The 17,253-nt window shown below is 49.9% G+C and overlaps 6 protein-coding genes across 6 annotated transcripts; 4 read left to right on the top strand and 2 right to left on the bottom strand.

Annotated features, from left to right (window-relative positions):
- Nucleotides 1-4,903: 4,903 nt before the first annotated feature.
- N7496_007761 (ketopantoate reductase family protein) lies at nucleotides 4,904-7,244 on the top strand (the record flags this gene model as incomplete). Its single annotated transcript, XM_056700680.1, has 4 exons — nucleotides 4,904-4,943; nucleotides 5,094-5,321; nucleotides 5,408-5,837; nucleotides 5,909-7,244. 4 exons carry the CDS (start codon nucleotides 4,904-4,906, stop codon nucleotides 7,242-7,244), a joined length of 2,034 nt encoding a protein of 677 aa, XP_056552743.1.
- Nucleotides 7,245-7,271: 27 nt separating this feature from the next.
- On the top strand, nucleotides 7,272-7,573 carry N7496_007760 (uncharacterized protein; the record flags this gene model as incomplete). The annotated part of the gene is made up of 2 exons (XM_056700679.1): nucleotides 7,272-7,390; nucleotides 7,459-7,573. 2 exons carry the CDS (start codon nucleotides 7,272-7,274, stop codon nucleotides 7,571-7,573), a joined length of 234 nt encoding a protein of 77 aa, XP_056552742.1.
- A 1,468-nt stretch (nucleotides 7,574-9,041) lies between these two features.
- On the top strand, nucleotides 9,042-9,464 carry N7496_007759 (DASH complex subunit HSK3 family protein; the record flags this gene model as incomplete). Its single annotated transcript, XM_056700678.1, has 1 exon — nucleotides 9,042-9,464. One exon carries the CDS (start codon nucleotides 9,042-9,044, stop codon nucleotides 9,462-9,464), a length of 423 nt encoding a protein of 140 aa, XP_056552741.1.
- A 205-nt stretch (nucleotides 9,465-9,669) lies between these two features.
- Nucleotides 9,670-10,726, bottom strand: N7496_007758 (histidine phosphatase family protein; the record flags this gene model as incomplete). Its single annotated transcript, XM_056700677.1, has 4 exons — nucleotides 9,670-9,733; nucleotides 9,835-10,050; nucleotides 10,198-10,461; nucleotides 10,551-10,726. The coding sequence occupies 4 exons, from the start codon at nucleotides 10,724-10,726 to the stop codon at nucleotides 9,670-9,672; spliced, it is 720 nt and encodes a 239-aa protein (XP_056552740.1).
- A 2,482-nt stretch (nucleotides 10,727-13,208) lies between these two features.
- N7496_007757 (zinc-dependent alcohol dehydrogenase family protein) lies at nucleotides 13,209-14,321 on the bottom strand (the record flags this gene model as incomplete). Its single annotated transcript, XM_056700676.1, has 2 exons — nucleotides 13,209-14,050; nucleotides 14,108-14,321. The coding sequence occupies 2 exons, from the start codon at nucleotides 14,319-14,321 to the stop codon at nucleotides 13,209-13,211; spliced, it is 1,056 nt and encodes a 351-aa protein (XP_056552739.1).
- Nucleotides 14,322-15,334: 1,013 nt separating this feature from the next.
- On the top strand, nucleotides 15,335-17,224 carry trm44 (tRNA (uracil) methyltransferase; the record flags this gene model as incomplete). Its single annotated transcript, XM_056700675.1, has 1 exon — nucleotides 15,335-17,224. The coding sequence occupies one exon, from the start codon at nucleotides 15,335-15,337 to the stop codon at nucleotides 17,222-17,224; it is 1,890 nt and encodes a 629-aa protein (XP_056552738.1).
- Nucleotides 17,225-17,253: the final 29 nt, after the last annotated feature.

The following is a 17,253-nucleotide window of genomic DNA, read 5'->3' as shown; positions in this document are numbered from 1 at the left end:
GGATGTTCAATAGTTGAGGACTTTTTTTTTTTCGGAGACCAAGAAAGGTAATTGTGCAGTTGAATTATGCATCATTAAGTAATTGTACTTTGGTCCTGGTTGTGTTTGCAACCGCGTTAAACCCGTTGGATACCGCAACCATATCGAGTAGTATCTAGTAGTAATGGAGGTACAGACTAAGCTTATTGGTGGCAAAGTGAAATCACTATGACAGCTCATAGACTGGTCAATTCCCGGGAGATTGGCCCAGCGGCTCGTTCATCTCCCATGCAGAAAAAAACAATACGACACAATGCGACGGGCCAATCCCCAAACTCCTCCAAAAATTGGCTGGCGGTAGCGCATATAAAATAAAAAAACAGGGCAGCAGACACAAACTAACGATCACCCTAGCCACTTAGCCCAGCCCAACCCAGAAAAAGGCTGTAGGGGAAATCACTAAACTGCTTACAGCGGTCGCCTTGACGGCTTGACCAAGGAAACCCGATTTTTCTGCGATGATTCTCCCGCGCTAAACCCTGTCTCGGACCTTCGCACCACCGGGCGCCAGTGTCCACCCACAGGGGAACAGAGGGCCCTTTGTCTTGCTTTAGCGTCGATGAGACTTTGGGCGCTGGTGTTGTCCTGCGGCAGTTGCTCTCTCGAATTGTTCATTCGTAGAGGGACTCTAGACAGTCGTATCCCGTAACTACTGTATCCTGTACCTGTCCCCGTACCCAATGCCCATTCATGCATATTCACCATCCTCCGTCTTTCACCCTCAACAACTCGGACCCGGCGTTCTCCGCATCTGCTCTGGGGCTCCCACCGGGCGTTCATTGGCAGCCGCCACTGACTCAATTGCAAAAGCCGATACTTGTGAGGTAATGTGTGAGACGGGGTCAATTCTATTCAGCCAATGGGATTGGTATCCGCCAACCTTGGATGTTTCCCCCCGTCTTTTCTCTCTTGTCGGTTGGTTGCTACCATCTACCAAACGGGGATACTGAACGATCCGGTGTGACAATCGCGATCAATGGGAATCGAAGGAATCGAACTTGACTAGAAAGCCCTTTTGATATCTGCCGCGTGAACCGTTTCAAGCTATCCATGCAAGGACAGTAGCTTTGTTTCGCCAGCTCCTCAAAAATCAAGAACGATCGGAATCCGAGCTATCGAATCTGTCTTCCTCTTGTGGGCAACTTTAGTGCTGTACCTGTGGCAGACCATGGTTTCGGTGGGACCCCCGATCGACCTTTCTGGACTGATGGAAGAGCCAGGGAACAAATTATTCCCTGGGACGGCCCCAAGTTTTTTTTTCTTTCATACACGAGTACCAAGTAGATTAAATCTCGTCCTTGTGTACTCCGGGTCTTCCGTACAAGGTCCAGTACCGATACGTTGAGTGGCTCGTTCTACTAGTCTAACCCCGGCAGAGGCAATGAGCGCGTGTGTGGCGCGCTGCTCGGGGACTATCGTGATGAAAATCGTGCAAATCGTGAAATCATCGATCGTCAGGACCCGGCTGTTGGGGGGCTAGCCTTGACCTCTTAGGCCAAGGCCGAAGATCGTGGCTGAGCAATTGACTTGCTTACTGTGGTTAGGGGTCTAGGTACGTAAAGTACTGGCATATTCTTGAGTCTTGTAGGAGGGTTGTTCTCCGCGTGATAGTCACAGCATAGTTGGCGTAGTGACTCCCGTACTCTAACTTCTACAGTATGTATGGTCAATTCGGACTCGCGTAGGTACTAGAAACCAACCAGTCTTACATGAAGATTATTCAATGGATATACAACTCCGAAAAATCCAGCCCCGCCTATCGAAAGCGAAAACAAAAACAAAAACACAAAAACATCGCCCTGCAAACGTGGTTCACTCGATTCTTTTCCCCTGCCACCCAGCGGCATGGCCGCGTAGGTGTTTCCCCCTCACGAACATCCGGCCGCGACCACCACGCGCGGTCGGAGAAAAAAAAGGAATTTGACCTTGGGATTATTAATCGGGAGGCTGATGTAAATGTGGATCTTTTCTCCACCGTGACCGCGACGCGCTTGTTGCTCATTGTTCTGATTGTTCGGCTGATGGCCGGAATTGACCCAGTTGGTCTCCACTTTGATGGTCCGGTCGCTGCGATCGCGTCGTCTGGCCTAGTGAACTGAGTGGACATGTATAGCATGGAGTATGCATTTATATACTCTATATCTATAGAATAGTAGGTATAGAGGGTGTGTAGTACACTAGTAGGGGGTCTACTGATTCACTTGAATATTATATTTTCTACAGTACTGCGTCCCTCTGCAGGAGTCAACCAGCTAGAGTCTGGACTGACTCGACCATGCATGCAATGGAGGAGAAAGGGTTCGATATGAAACACCCCAAGTATGCAGGACGATCATCCGAGGGGAGACAAGATGCTAGAAGGATTTATCAGATTCCTCGGAGTCATTTCGCGTCTCATCAAAAAACCCCGAAGGCAGAGCAGCCGCAGCAGGCGAGATCTAGAAGCAGAAACAATTGATCCCTTGGAACTTGCTGCAAACGGAAGAGTGTTGTCGATCCCTCTAGGTGATCCCGATTGGGCTGTGGTATGCTGCGCCTGCCTATCAACCTCTAGCAAACACTGTCTCCTGCCCCCTTCTTCCTTTGCAGGATGAAGTATCCCTGGAACTAGGCCGGATGAAGGAAATAGTGTATGGAGCTACATGCTCTTTTGACTCTAGTTTGGAGTATAATAGCTGTTGTTGTGTTGGTTTTCATTATCAGAGGCTTGAATGATCAGGTGCTGGGACATTATTCAGATGATTAAACTATTCTGAATGCCAGTCAAATGTGGGGTCACAAGCAAATGCAGTAGTTTGAGACATGTAGTTTATCGTACGATGCTTTGTTCAATTTTCGTTTTGCATCGCTGCAGGATTGCTTTGCTTTCTTGGGTTTCGTCGTGGTACCTGGGCGAGTTGCTAACCACCATCGATCCAGGGTGTGCCGTACCTGACTTGTACTCCACATAAACCAGGTAGACGATCCAGTGGTAAAGACTAAAAGATAGGCATGTTGTATATTTTTGCAATGTACAACCATGTGACTAAGATTTATCCGATGGTTATATTAATTGACCACTGTCCCGCTAGGACTGAGCTCACGTTTCCCCCCCTCCACCACCCCTCTCGTGGCGCAGGTATGCGCCCAATACCACGCTGGCCGCGAGGAGAGATCGGAAGCCAGGCTTACATTTACTATTTCCATGTTCCCCTGGAAGAAAGCTACGATAGAAGCGAGGATGCTCGAGCGGCATGAGATATGAAAGTCGAACTCAATTCTCGGCCTAGTCTCTGCAGCGAGTCGGAGCTTTGATAGGGGACTAAGGTTACGGCAGCCTGTGTATACCTACCTACTTTAGGTACTTTGTATACGTTGAGCCCTGTACTCCCGTACCTCGTTCGGAACCGGCGACAGTAGTTAGTTGATTGTGGATTGACCAAAGTGGAGGGGGAACGCGGCCGATATACGCGTCGCAGCCCATGAACTACGTTATTGAGGTTGATTCCACTCCGTTCGCCCCGGGGAGAACGACATGACAGGTACGCAACAAGCTACGAGCACTAAATCAAGCAAAACAAGGTCTCCATCTTTCCTTCATAGGCTCCTAGCTCTCACAGTGGTGTATAGCCGTGCCGATCAACCATCGACGTTCTGGGTTTCTAGAGTGGAGCTCCCATCAGTGGGTGGGACTCCCTTTTTAGTTGATTTAGGGCCCAGAAAAAAAAGTAAAAAAAAAGAAAAGAAAAAAATTAAAATCCCAAAAAATCAAAATCAAGGCCCCAAGAAAATTTATCAGAGCGTAGGTTTAATTATAGCAGCAGCCAGTTTCCAAACCCACCTTGCACTACTATGCTGCTGGCACATACCAGAGAATTAAATAGAGAGCTGGACGAGGAAGTATCAGGGGGCAGAGATCATGTAGATTAGATAGTACTGGTCATAATTGGAGCTATAGAGAATTATCCGTGAAACTAAGATTATTATTATGATTATTATGATTATGATTATACTGGCAACTTCACAGCTCACAAATTGTGCAGGGCCTCGACCACCAATTGGAAGTATGTACCACCGGCGGGTTGATTGCGTGGAGGGCCACGAAACGGCTATGGCGCGGGAAGTCCAGCCCCAAGTAAATAGTGGTGGGAGTGTATACGATAGTGAACTAAATAGTAAATAGCAAGGAATTAGTCGAACTATCGATAGAATGGTATCTATCATAGTTGACGCAGCCGTCAATCCGTGTCCGTTGGCAGAGTTCCTTATCGCCTCCCTGGCCTCCGTTTCCGGATTGAGTCTGGCGGGGGATCCACGACCGTTAGACTGTGCATTTCTGCCTGGGATCAAGATTCTCTTGGAACTACAGTTGACTTGATCTCGATATAGAGGGACAAGGTTGAAGAAAGAAAAAAGGAACGAAAAAAAGAAAGCAAAAGGAAAAGAGAAGAAGAGAAACAAAAAAGAAAGTTGAGGCTGATCAAGTAACCTATTCTTCTTCCTATTGTTCATCAAGCAAAAACTCCTGCCAATCTCCCGTGCTCATCTCTTTTCCCCCCCCAAAACCGACTAAACCGGCCATCCCCATCCTCCTCTCCTCCTGCCCAACTCGCTTTTTTCTTTTTTGCCCTCCTTCCCTCTGTCCTACTCTCTCCTCCTCCCTTTCTTTTCTTTCCCACTTCCATCCCCTCTCCCCCCCCCCTCACTCGCTTTCCCTCTCCTCCCTACCGCCCTTTTCCCCCCACGACGCCATCGCCATCTCCCTTCTTTTCCCTTCCCCCCAAAAACCCTGGCTCGCCGGTGATCTCTGCTTATCGGCCGCCGCGCGCGCCTCTTCGACCTCTCGATTTGGGTCCCACCCCAACTTCACTTCCTGCCTTTGATCATGGCGCCCCCTCCTCCTCCACGCCTGCGCATCCTCTCCGGTGAGTTCTTCATCCTGGCCCTTGCTCGCTCTTGATCCTCCAATCTCCCAATCTTGTCATCCTCCCAACCTCCCGATCTTTCCGACACTTCCACTCTATCCTCACCCCCAACCTCCATCATGGGTCGCCCGCTAATGAGAGTCTGTGTAGTCGGTGGAAATGCGATTTCGGCTTTCCTGTCATGGCGCCTGCAAGCAACAACTTCCTGCGACGTAACGCTGGTTTGGAAATCGGGCTTTGAGACCGTCGCTCAATATGGTGTTTCGTTCAAGTATGACTGCGCCCGTGGTCGCCCGTTTGCAGGCTGGTTTACTGATACCTTGGGTTTCTGTCACAGATCAAAAGCTTTTGGCAATGAGCGATTCAAGCCTCGTCATGGTACGATCCTCTTTTTTTCCCCCCTACCTCTCGAAGCCCTAAAGGTTTCTGGCCACAAGGCTAACTCATCGCTTGCTATGGTTTAGTCGTCCGAACACCCGAAGAAGCTTCCTCTCGCGAAAATGCCTACGACTACGTGATTCTCTGTGTGAAAGCACTGCCCGATGTCTACGATCTCGCCTCGGTCATCGAATCCGTCGTCACTCCCCAGCACACTTGTATTCTCGTAAACACGACGAATACCATCGGAATTGAGGCCCACCTCGAGCAACGGTATCCTACCAACGTGATTCTTTCCTTAGTCTCCAACGTGGAGATCTCTCAGACCGGCCCCAGCGATTTCGAGCATTTGAGTTCGAGCGAGATTCATGTCGGCGCGACCAACAAGCAATCCGCCATTCCCACCTCCATTCAGAACGACATGGCTGAGGCATTGGCCATGACTCTGAACTCCGGGCAGGTCAATTGTCACGTATCGCACAATATTCGACAGGAACAGTTCGAGCGGATGATTGGGTGAGTTTCTAACCCGACCTTCCAGAGAGTGACCCCGGAGAATTCAATTGTTGTACTAATGACCGCCGCAGTCCTATCGCGTTCCATCCTGCAAGTGTAGCGTTCGAAACTTCTAACCCCACCCAGCTTTTAGAGAAAGTCGGAGTCCGCCAACTAGTGACCGGCATTATCGACGAGCTCTTGGAGCTGGCTCGAGTACAGGGCTGCAATTTCCCCGGCGATTTCCGAGAAAAGACGATCGAGAAGATGACCGCATCAGACGCCCCGAGCACCATGTACCTGGACTTCCAGGCCCGCCGCCCCTTGGAAATCGAAACGTTTTTGGGGTCTCCCATTAAATTGGCGACTGAGTCCAACGTGTCTATTCCTCGGATCGAAGCTTTATACGCCATGCTTCACCATATTAATATTGCGAACCAGAACAGACCCCGACCAGGCGATTCTCCGCCCGCATCGGTCATGGGTCACCCGCCACCCCGAATGTCCTCTGCTCCTCCTGGACAACGCCCGCCAATGAATGGTGCGATGCGGGGGAGTCGGGCGAATTCGAGCATGGGTGTGCCCCCTCCCGGCCAACGACGGGGCCCGCCCTCGGGTATGATGCCTCGGGGACCCGGCGGGCCGATGCCAATGGGTCCTCAGGGCAGACCCGGCGTTTCTCGAGATACTTCATTGGAAGGACTCGAGGAGTTCAGCCATCTGGTGCTTTACGATGAATCGGAGGGTGGAATGCCCATGCCCCAGGCGAACGGCAATGGCTATCCCGATGCAGCCTCTTCCCCCAACGATATAGCTTTGCGCGAGCGCGAGTTGGCTCTTCGCCAGCGTGAACTGCAATTACGGGAACAGGAGATGAGCATGCGAAGAGGACCTGGACCGGGCGGCCCTGGTCGCCGTGGGCCCCCATCTCGGGCACCAGCCACGGCCTTTGACGAAGAGGATGAGGATTATTTCGACCCGATGGACAACATGGCGATTCCCCACATTGATCCCGATCAAGTCGACATGATGAGTATCACGTCACGCCGAGCCCGCAAGGCTCCCAACCACAGCCAGATCCGCAAGAATCCCGAGATGATGGGTGGTGGTCCTCCCATGTCTCAAAGTCGACCCGGGTCATCATTTGGTCGCTATTTTGGCCGGAAACGCGCGAGTGATCGAGTGATGCAGGAAATCCCGGGCCTCCACGACTCTCTCATGGACAACCCGATGATGAGCTACTCGTCGAACCGATACGGAGCCGTTGACCGCAACCAAATGGGCATCGATTCACGGGCGAACTCTCTAACGGCCAGTCATATGGGCGATTTCCCATCGCGATCGTACCCCCAGAGCCGGCGAAACAGCCAGTCCCCCGCCGCACCTTTCCCCGGACCCCCGGCCCATCTCGTATGGGTCGGCCCATGACAGGTCATGACCAAAGTCTTGGTCCCCATGGTGGACCTCATCATAATGGCCATCCGTCGCCGCCTGGAAACATGCGGACACCGGTCCCCCGGCACCCGTCAGGACAAGGCCCGGTTGGACCGCAGCAGCTTGAGCAACACTATGGGGTGAGCAATTCGTTTCCCGCTAAGGGTCCTCCCAAGAATAAAAGTCTGACCGGAAGTGCGAGTGCCAGTGCTGAAAGTGGTGATAGCGGAGCCAGCGCGAATCTTGATTCCGAAGCGTCTGCTCATAGCAGCCAGATCAGCCTCGGTGACCATCACGCCATTCCGGCAGCGCCCGTTCGCTGAAGTTCTTCCCCTTTATTGTTTTCAAAATCACGGCGTGATTGATTACTCGCACTCGATGACGAAAACTGGCGATCGATGAACCGATTCGATTTTCTTTTTCCTTTCTGATGTTTCCACCTCCACTATTTTCCTATCATCCCGGACGCAATACCTCTCTCTCTCTCTCTCTCGCCTGCTCTCTCAAGTTCTGTCATGTTTGGACTCTTTTTGCATCGCTGCGTTGGTCATTCTACGGGGATTATTGTTTTACGGATTCGACACCCCCGGTTTGAATGAGGCTATCGGTTAATACTCTGCTGTTCGCTTCTTTACATATACATGAGGGACATAGGGGTTCATATCGCTTATTGGTGTTTCGTTGTTTTTCCCCCTCTGTCTTTGTTCCGGAGCATTTGGGGATATGGGTTGTGCTCGACTTGATCTCCTTTTTTTTCTCTCTACTTTCGTCCTCTGCATTGATACTCAGTCCGGTTTCGAGGCATTATCGATTCTTCTTTTCCGCTCCTCTACTTTACACGCCTCAGCTTTTGCACAGCCTAGACCGCTTATTCTTCGTGTTCCTGCTTTTTGCAGCATATCGATATAACGTCTTTTTCGGCCTTCCTCTATCATCCCGCAATAACCAACAATACTGCCTCAGTCGCAACGCCTTGGACAACCCTCCTTATTCTCCTTCCCTCTCTGCATGACTGTACACTACCTGAACCGGCGCACTCCTTTTTTATTTATTTCCTTTGGCTTTACTCATCATGCGTGGCTCGTATACGTTGCACTACTACTCTCTGCCTGCTCCACATTCTATTATCATCATTCCCATCATCCTGCCTTGACCTCGGCATCTCAACTTTCCTTTATTTGAAGCTTCTTCTTTCTTTGCTGTCTCAACTCTGCCTCTTCATCTGGCCGGTCTCACGTCTATGGTCTCGTCTCTGAATCTGTTTGTTTTCCTGCGGTCTGCTTTTCCCATTCCTCCCTTGGCGCATTGCAAAAAGAGCGGAGGATTCGTTCGATATATGTTCTTCCGGATTGTTGAACTTTGTATTCATGGCTGGCTTGGGTCCACGCTTGCCGTGGAATCTAATAACGGGTGTGTTACGCTGGTTCTGGCGAATCGGGGTGTGCTCTGGACAGACACCGTTTTTTCCTTGTATCCTTGATGGTGCGCACGAACTGATAGAAATTCCCCGTTATATTATTGAAGTTGCTTGTCTGGCTGTTCTTTCCGTTCTTTGGTATATTTATAAATCGGCTTGAGTAGATTTGTATCGTTGTGGCATGCCGAATGGATGTCCTCAACTGATAGGCAGAATCACGTGATGATATACTGGATGTAAACATTGGAAGTTTCTCGGCGATCTTTCTAGTCAACAACCAACTCATACCCTACACTCCGTTAAGAGCTTTCCTCGATCAAGAAATTTACACCCCAAAACACACCACCGCAACATCAAGAAAATAAACCGCAAAAATGCCCCTTAACCCAACCCACCACCGCACCGACTCCCACCCCTCCTACCCCCGCGCCTCAATCCTCCCAACCACAACCTCAACCAACTTCAACGCAACAACAACCCAAACCCCCTACCAAAGCCAAAGCCAATACCAATACCAAAACCAATCATCATCCACAAGCAGCACAGCCTCAATGTCCGCCTCTAAACAGCGCCAATACGCACACCTGCACGCACAACTGGCACAGTTAAACGCGAACTTAGCGGATACGCAGAATCTGTTGCGTATGACGGCGGTGCAGGCGGGGGATATGAGGTTTTTGGGTGGGTATATGGGGGCGTTGTTTATGGGGGGTGCGAAGGTTTTGGGGGAGGAGGGGGTTAAAGGGTGTGGTGATGAGGGGAGGGTTAAGAAGGAGGAGGAGGGGGAGGAGGATTGATGATTGAAAACTAAGGACTGTGGTTGATTTTTACGAGGTATTATTGGGGGATTCTATGGGGTGAGTTGTTTTTTGCTTGGATGTGGATGCGCTTGGAAGAGGCTGTGTCTATGGTTGAGGATAGTTTGTTGCTAACTATTTACTGGAAAAAGTTTGTAGGTGTCGAGATGCTTGCGCATTTTGGAAGGATCGAGGGTTGTGGCCATTACTCGACAACGAATTGGCCTCCCAGGATAACCGCTGGTTCATCTATGTTGTGGTGTTCATAGCTGGGCGATTTCATCAGTCACGCTTCTGCAACGCGGCCTTGAATACGGCCCTTGCACTCGAAGGCTGGCAAGTCTGAGCCATTGTGGGGTCATCAACTCACCTCAAAGTGCCTACACCACCGGCTTCCAAAATCAGCGAGGTCTCATTCAATGGCTTGCCAGTCCAGCGCATAGCGAATGCGCGGAGGATGTGCCCGTGCGCCACGACTAGGACGTCTCCCTTCGGCTGGCCAGGATGCTCAAAGCAGGGGCGGTGGTATTTTTCCTTGATCTCAGTGATCAGGGCATCCAGACGGCGGACGACGTCTTCGGGTGATCTGAAGGACAGCATATATTAGCATGAGCATTTGCATAAGACATCTGGACACTCCCAGATCCCGAAACAAGCCAAACCAGAACTTCAAGTGTGAATACTCGAACATGGACAATCATAAAAGACCCAATTCCCCGGGAAATAAACTTACTCTCCCCCAGGACACCCATCAGTCCAAATATTCCAAGGCCCCAGTCCCTTCTCCGCCCTAATAGCCCGAATCTGCTTACTCGTCAATCCCTCGTACTCCCCATAATCCCACTCCCGAATCGCCTCCGTAATCTGCACCCCAGCCTCCGTCCGAATCGGCTCTTCCTCCTCAGCCTTCCGCTCCTGGTTCCAGGGAAGACGCTCGCGGCAGCCGATCTCGAGGAGTTCGAGGGTTCGTTGGGCGCGGGAGCGTGGGGAGACGAATCTGATATACGCGATTGAGTTAGTAGTCACGTTTTATCAGGATAGATAGGAATTGGGTTTGAGGGCTTGTATGGCCATGCTTTTACTTACACGTGAACTAAATTCTTCGGCACGATTAGCCTGTCGTTACCGACGAGGGCTTTGCCGGTGGCTTTGATGCGCTTCTCGCCGTTCGCGGTTAATGGGAGGTCTGTTGTACCAGTGTGCCGACCGTTGAGGGACCATTCTGTTTCGCCGTGGCGGACGATGAAGCAGCGCGGAGCCATTTTTATTCCCCTTGAAAGTGAATGAACGAGGAAATTGAAAGGATGGCTGGCTGAGGATGTAGTTGTTGATCCTTGTCTGGGTAAGCTGGAGGGCGCCGCGGGGTTTGCGTCATGGCTGATAAGCGGCTTATCGCTTTCTTACGAGGGTATTAGTTAATCTTAGGTGGGTTACCCTAATCGATGGTGGAGAAGTAGCAGTTATTTGGTTTTCTTTTCTTTTTTCTTCGATATGGGAAGCAATGTTTGGAACTGGAAGAGGTGTAGATCTTGAATTTCGTGCGGTAGAGCTGTTTCTACTTGATAATTGGAATGATCTTAGAGGCTCGAGTTCGAATCTATAGAGACTCGTGTCGGATCAACGTACTCCGTACTTTGTACACACTAGTGATGTCCGGTTAAACTACTTTTGGTAGCTTCGATGGGGATAATAATTGCTAAAGTTGATGTAATTATAGTCTTTTGGTCCGAAGCGCATGATCTTGGTAGTGGTTCAATTGCTTGACTTTGTAACGAAAGCATAGCTACTGCCGAATTCGACATCAGATTCCCATAGGTTTGCCCCAGATCTACACCGCCGTGTTAGCCTGATGACGTGGCAACAGCACTTTCCTTCTCCTTTGAGGTGCTTCATCTGGTCTTGGGATTCTCTCATTACCTCCTCGGAGACTTCCTTGGGTCGCATCCTTCAAGATTTCCAAATAGTGTCGTTGAGCTGAATCTTGTTCTTCAGCATATAAGTACATCTAGCGTTGCTGTCTGCTGCTAGTTACTTGAAAGATTACACCCATATCTCCGTTGTCACAATATTGGCTTCCTTTGACTAAGATAGCAACCCCTGGACCATATATAATGCAGCAAAACCTTGATCAAGATATCAAAGTCTCCGTGAACACCATGAATGAGTGCTATTCCGTATATCCAAATGAGGCTTACCATATAGGATGGATCACTGCCCTGCCTCTCGAACTAGCCGCCGCGAAGGGCATGTTAGACAAGGAACACGGGGCCCCGCAAAATCTCCCACGGAAGACTGACAACAATACATATGCTCTGGGTTCTATCGGACACCATAATGTGGTTATAGCGTGCCTTCCGAGGGCAGAAGTCGGTAGCCCTTCTGCTGCTCTAGTCGCCAACGACATGCTATCGACTTTTCCTAGTATACGAATCGGTTTGATGGTGGGCATTGGCGCTGGCATCCCAGACTGTGGAGACGGTGGACTCGACATCCGGCTCGGCGACGTGGTTATTAGCAGTGAAAAGAAAAAAGGTGGAGTTGTTGCGTACAATTTTGGGAAACGGAACGCAGATGGCTCAATTGAGACGGCGTATCATCTCAACCAGCCGCCTAGAGTATTATGCACTGCTCTCACAAACCTTGAAGCGGCTCACGAGTTGCGGGACAATAAAATACTCGAATACATAGATCGGTTTCTGGTTAATATTTCGGGACGCATGAGGGAGGAATGGGCGTACCCTGTAAGGATCAGACCGGTAGCAGCATTAATCTCCCCGGCAGCAATTCTATCAGCGGGAAGAGAACTCGCTAGAGACTTGAGAGCGCGTGATCGTGCTTCAAGTGCTGTAGAGTGATAGCGATCGTCACGAAGGGCCAGATGGCCCGCCGACCAGGCCACTAATGCATCTCTCAGTGTGGACGACTCCATTGCCATGGGCAGAAACGCTAGAGTGAATTCAGTTAGAGCGAGACTTCGTTGCGACTTTTAGGATATTCAAAAGATGCTACCAGAAATAAAGCAATTCTCCTCTTCGGAGACAGTCAGAAGCCGAGAAAGGGTCGTGATGTAGAATTGCATGGCAGATCGACGTTGGGCGTATTCAAAATCCCCATGCAATCCAGAACCTTTCGATCGAGACAAACCGTCTGCCAGGGGATAGGTTGTGACAGGCAAGACTTGACGGGCCGGTTCACGAATACAGTGAAGATTCAGACGACTGCAGTCTCCGCAGACAGGAAAACTGTTGTGGGCACATTTCTTGCGTCTGCCTTGCGTCTTTAGTCCCGACTGCAATTGGAATCGAAATACAAACGCCTACCTGTAGCGGCAAGTTAAGCACCCGGTTTTGTCATGCTTGGAGCCATTGCGGCGTCTCACTGGCTTCATGGTCTCGGCAGGGACGAGCATCCTGTCTGCGCAAGAGATACTCCCACAAGAGGTTATGTAGGAAGCTAAAAGCTTAAGTGTCAAGTAGAGTGTTGAAATTTCCTAGCAATTTGCGTGGGGCTGTGATGAATGTTACTACCCATGGAAGGTTATCTCCCGTCACAGCCTTAAGCGGCTGACAAATAGGCATTACGCTGTGCGATTGTCTTGATCTCGCGACTGCTAGGAACCTGCCTGGATTTTTACTGTATAGAACCGACTACCCACAACGAGAGTCTTATTGTTCTATCTTCTGGATGCGCCTTTCTCCTGTTCTACCGGGTGACTAAGTTGCTACTATAAATTACTCTAACGCGCTAATCAACACGGATCACCACCTTTCCTGTATGTGTCGACCCCCAGAGATATTCGTATGCTTCCTTGACTTCCTCGAAGCTGAAAATTCGATCTATGACAGGTCGAATTGAACTTGTCTCGAAACATTCTAGCATCTCCTCTAATTGCCCTCGGGAACCAACCACCACTCCTCGGACGATACATAATCGATCCAATGCCAGGAAAGCAGCATCCGGGCCACGAAGGTCTTTACCAGCACCTAATGGATCGGGGTTCGTAATATGTCCAATGCAGTGGATAATTCCGTGCATCGCAATAGCATCGAACGATCCTTGCAGAGTGAGTGTTCCCCCGACCTCAATGATATGGTCGACTCCACGGCCATTCGTGATCTGTTTGGCCTGGGTAGCCCATTCAGGTGTTTTTCGGTAATTAATTAGATGTGTCGCACCGGGCTGTTTCGCTTTGGCCAATTTCTCGTCGGACGAGGATGTCACGATAGTCCTTGCGCCCGCTGCATGGGCGATTTGCAGAGCAAAAGTCGAAACACCGCCGGTGCCTTGGACAAGCACTGTCTGGCCGGCTGTCAACAGCATTAGACCGTATAAAGCATTCCAGGCAGTGAGGGCTGCACAGGGAAGGCAGGATGCTTCTTCGAAGGAGAGATAGTCCGGGATACGGACAACTCCGGTCTTGGGAAAAATGAAGTATTCGCCAAGTAATCCTTGTGTCTCGCCCTCGAGTTGTGTCAAGATTGTCTGCATATTGAGTCGACCAGCGAGGTGATCTTGGGTGAAATTGGCCAGGACTTTGTCGCCGAGCTTCCATTCCGCTACTCCTTCCCCAGCTGCCTCGACGATGCCTAAGACAAGTTAATAGAAAGGCGGGCTTGATGCAGCATAGAAAATAGGGAGCGTACCGGCCCCATCGCTACCTGGCACGAGCGCATCAGGGCTCGGAAATGGGTACGTTCCGATTGCGAGGATCGCGTCTCTCCAATTGAGTGACACAGCTTTGAGGCGGACTAAGATCTGGCCATATTTGGGAGAGATTTTGGGGACTTCACGCAAAGTCAGGCTATCAAATCCTGATTTCTGAGGGAGATAGTACTGCTTGAAGGTTGCTTGCGACATGATAAAAGGTTCGGATGTTTATGAGTCTTGCTTCATCCTATGATTTTCCCTGGTAGCCTGAAGACGTTTTTATATTCACGAGATTATGAGTATTCGTAGGCTAGCCGATAGTACAACGGGGATTTCCTGCTTCCTCGCTTTCATGAAGGCTTTGAATACGCCAATTACGCCAATCGCGCCGTGCAGCGGATACCGATGAATTAGGTTGCCAATCCTAATCTAATGTATAGACTTTTAAAGCGGGGGACTCTCAAATACGCCATTTACGCCGCACACTAGACCCAATGAAGAACAGCACCCCGCGGAGTGTACAAACCAAAGAAAGTTGCGATTAGGGATATCTACCTAGTGTAAGTGAAACTGTGGGACCTGGGTCTTTAGGGATATTTAATGATGTCCTGCTCCTGTTATCTATTGAATGTCGGAGCTAGCTCTCAGATTTGTACCTTGCCGTGCGTGACGGTTGACCGCGATAGCGTCGACCTGCGAATCAGATCAAATCTCTAGAAACCCAATGCATCAGACAATGTCCACTCAAACTAATTCGAATATTCTGATCAAGTTTTACATCGTCCCGAGAGCAGACTTTGGTGAACAGGTTGATTCCATCAAGCCAGACGATGCAAGACATTATGTACCTTTTACATAGACATTTGCCAAAGACAAGCTCATAGTGCATCTGATTTCAGAATCTTTTAGCTTAGTACACCCGAAACTTCGGGAAGATACTATTATTTATATCCTCTCTCATGGCCAATTCCCATGCATAATGCGTATAGATATCACGTGACCGGTGCCCTCTGCCGCGCATAGAAACATCGGGCAGCGCAGGTCAAGTAGCCAACGCCGTTGCTAAGGGGAGAGGCGACAAAATCTGGATAAAATACCATTAAAAGACCAAAAGGTTCATATCTTGACACATACGGCTGCGGCTCGTCCTTTTAGGACCGTCATTCGTCTTCTTTCTTGAGATATGGGAAATCCCACTTCAATGAAACCAGCAAGATCCCAACATGCCAAACCGAAAGAACGTGCGCGACCTGAGCAAGCTCTCAGGGAATCCCCTCAAAGAAACTATGGAGTCAAGTTGTCAAGTCCTGGAAATGGACTCGGATGGTTGGCTCACATCTTCAGACCTTAGTGAAGCTGGATTGTCCTTTTCTCCAGAAAATTTCTACGAAACTGCAGTTTTTCTCATGGCCAATCCGAACATTACTTCAAGCCACTTGTTCCGTGCGGATATATTATTCGACAGCCAGGGTATCCTCAAAACACCCCAGCAGGACGAAGAGCTTGCTGGGACGTCTGGTGCAACCGCGCCAGAAATACCAGAGACAACAGTCATGGCCAAGCCTGCAGCTCGAGTGACTGGCTTCGATCTCGTCAGAACTGTCATTCGAAAAATGATTCCTCGAAATCAAAATATTGACAAGCCAGTTGTCCAAACTTGTCATTTCTACAAATCCCAAAATGCCCCCTCGGAAAGTGATGGAGAGCACGCGAATAATGGCCCACACTTACAGCGACAACGTGTGCTGACTATGACCCTTCCACACATCGAGTCTCAAGAGGACATTCCTTTTTACCACCCAAAGCTGAAAGGACTCGCTACTCTATATGACTTCCAAGGTTCAAACACCGGTGTCATGTCTGTGCATTTCCTGCCATTCTCAAGTGATATCCCCGATCGGCTAGAACGCACATTGCATATCCTCCTCAACTTCTACATTCGACTTACTCGTGGTGCTAAAGATAAGCCCGAAATCGAGAGCACGAACAAGACGAGCTCTTCCAAAGATAATCTCGTCCCTCGTCACATGGCTCAAAACACCTATGCACGACTCAAGACTCTATATGCCGCCGACCTTTGTGAAAACTGGGCTGAGAGCACCGAACCAAGCAAGCACGTCTATGAAGATTTGGCCATCACCGCATTTCTCATTGAGCTATGGCGAATGATGTACGGTGTCGTTCCACCGAAGGAGAATCCCACTGAACACAACGAGGCTAGCAAATTCCCGGGATTCGTGGACATGGCGTGTGGAAATGGAGTGCTAGTCTATATTCTCCTCATGGAAGGTTACTCGGGCTGCGGATTCGATGCCCGTCGACGTAAATCATGGAGCATCTACCCTTCATGGGTCCAGGAACGTCTCACGGAGAAAATTCTCATTCCCAAGCCCTTTGCAGATATCGCTGAAGCCGGTGATATTGGAATGAATATAACCAAGGGTGATTTCCCGCGTGATACATTCATCATATCAAATCACGCCGACGAACTTACCGTGTGGACTCCGCTTATTGCTGCTCTGGCGTGTCCAGAATCTCCTCTCCCATTTATCGCCATACCATGCTGTTCTCATTCGCTTTCTGGAGCTCGATATCGCTATCCCCTTCCAAAGGGAACCAAGCCGAAGACTTCCACTGGTGCCACAGAGAAAGCAGATCAACAGACAGAGCAAAATCCGCAGCCAGCCTCGGGCGACCTAAAAGCATTGAGGGCCGCCAAACAAGCAGAGAAGACTGAGAATGGCATGTGGACATCCATGTATGGTCTTCTCACGGCGAAAACTATCACTGTCGCCGAGGAAGCTGGATATCAAGTAGAGAAGACTCTCCTTCGCATCCCGAGTACAAGAAACATGGGAGTGATTGGAGGTCGGCAGCGAGTGACCGAGCAGTGGAGGCAGCTAGGGTCTAGTAGCACATCCACAGCAGGCGAAGTTCAAGCAAACCAGGCTACTCGGGTTGTGCAGAATGTTATGGAAATCGTCGAACGCGAATGCTCAAGGGAAAGGGGAATACAAGCTTCTGCACAGATTTGGATCGAGCGTGCACGGGGCCTCCAGAAGGACCAAGGAAAAGCCACCAACCACACTGACGATGCTCAGATACCCAAATAGAATTTCAAACAACTCTGATTTGCGCAGAT

The sequence above is a fragment of the Penicillium cataractarum genome (assembly GCF_028827025.1).
Source record: "Penicillium cataractarum strain IBT 29864 chromosome Unknown utg000007l, whole genome shotgun sequence".
NCBI lineage: Eukaryota > Fungi > Ascomycota > Eurotiomycetes > Eurotiales > Aspergillaceae > Penicillium > Penicillium cataractarum.
The sequence above is the reverse complement of the archived record's forward strand: the minus strand, read 5'-3'. Positions and strand labels throughout refer to the sequence as shown.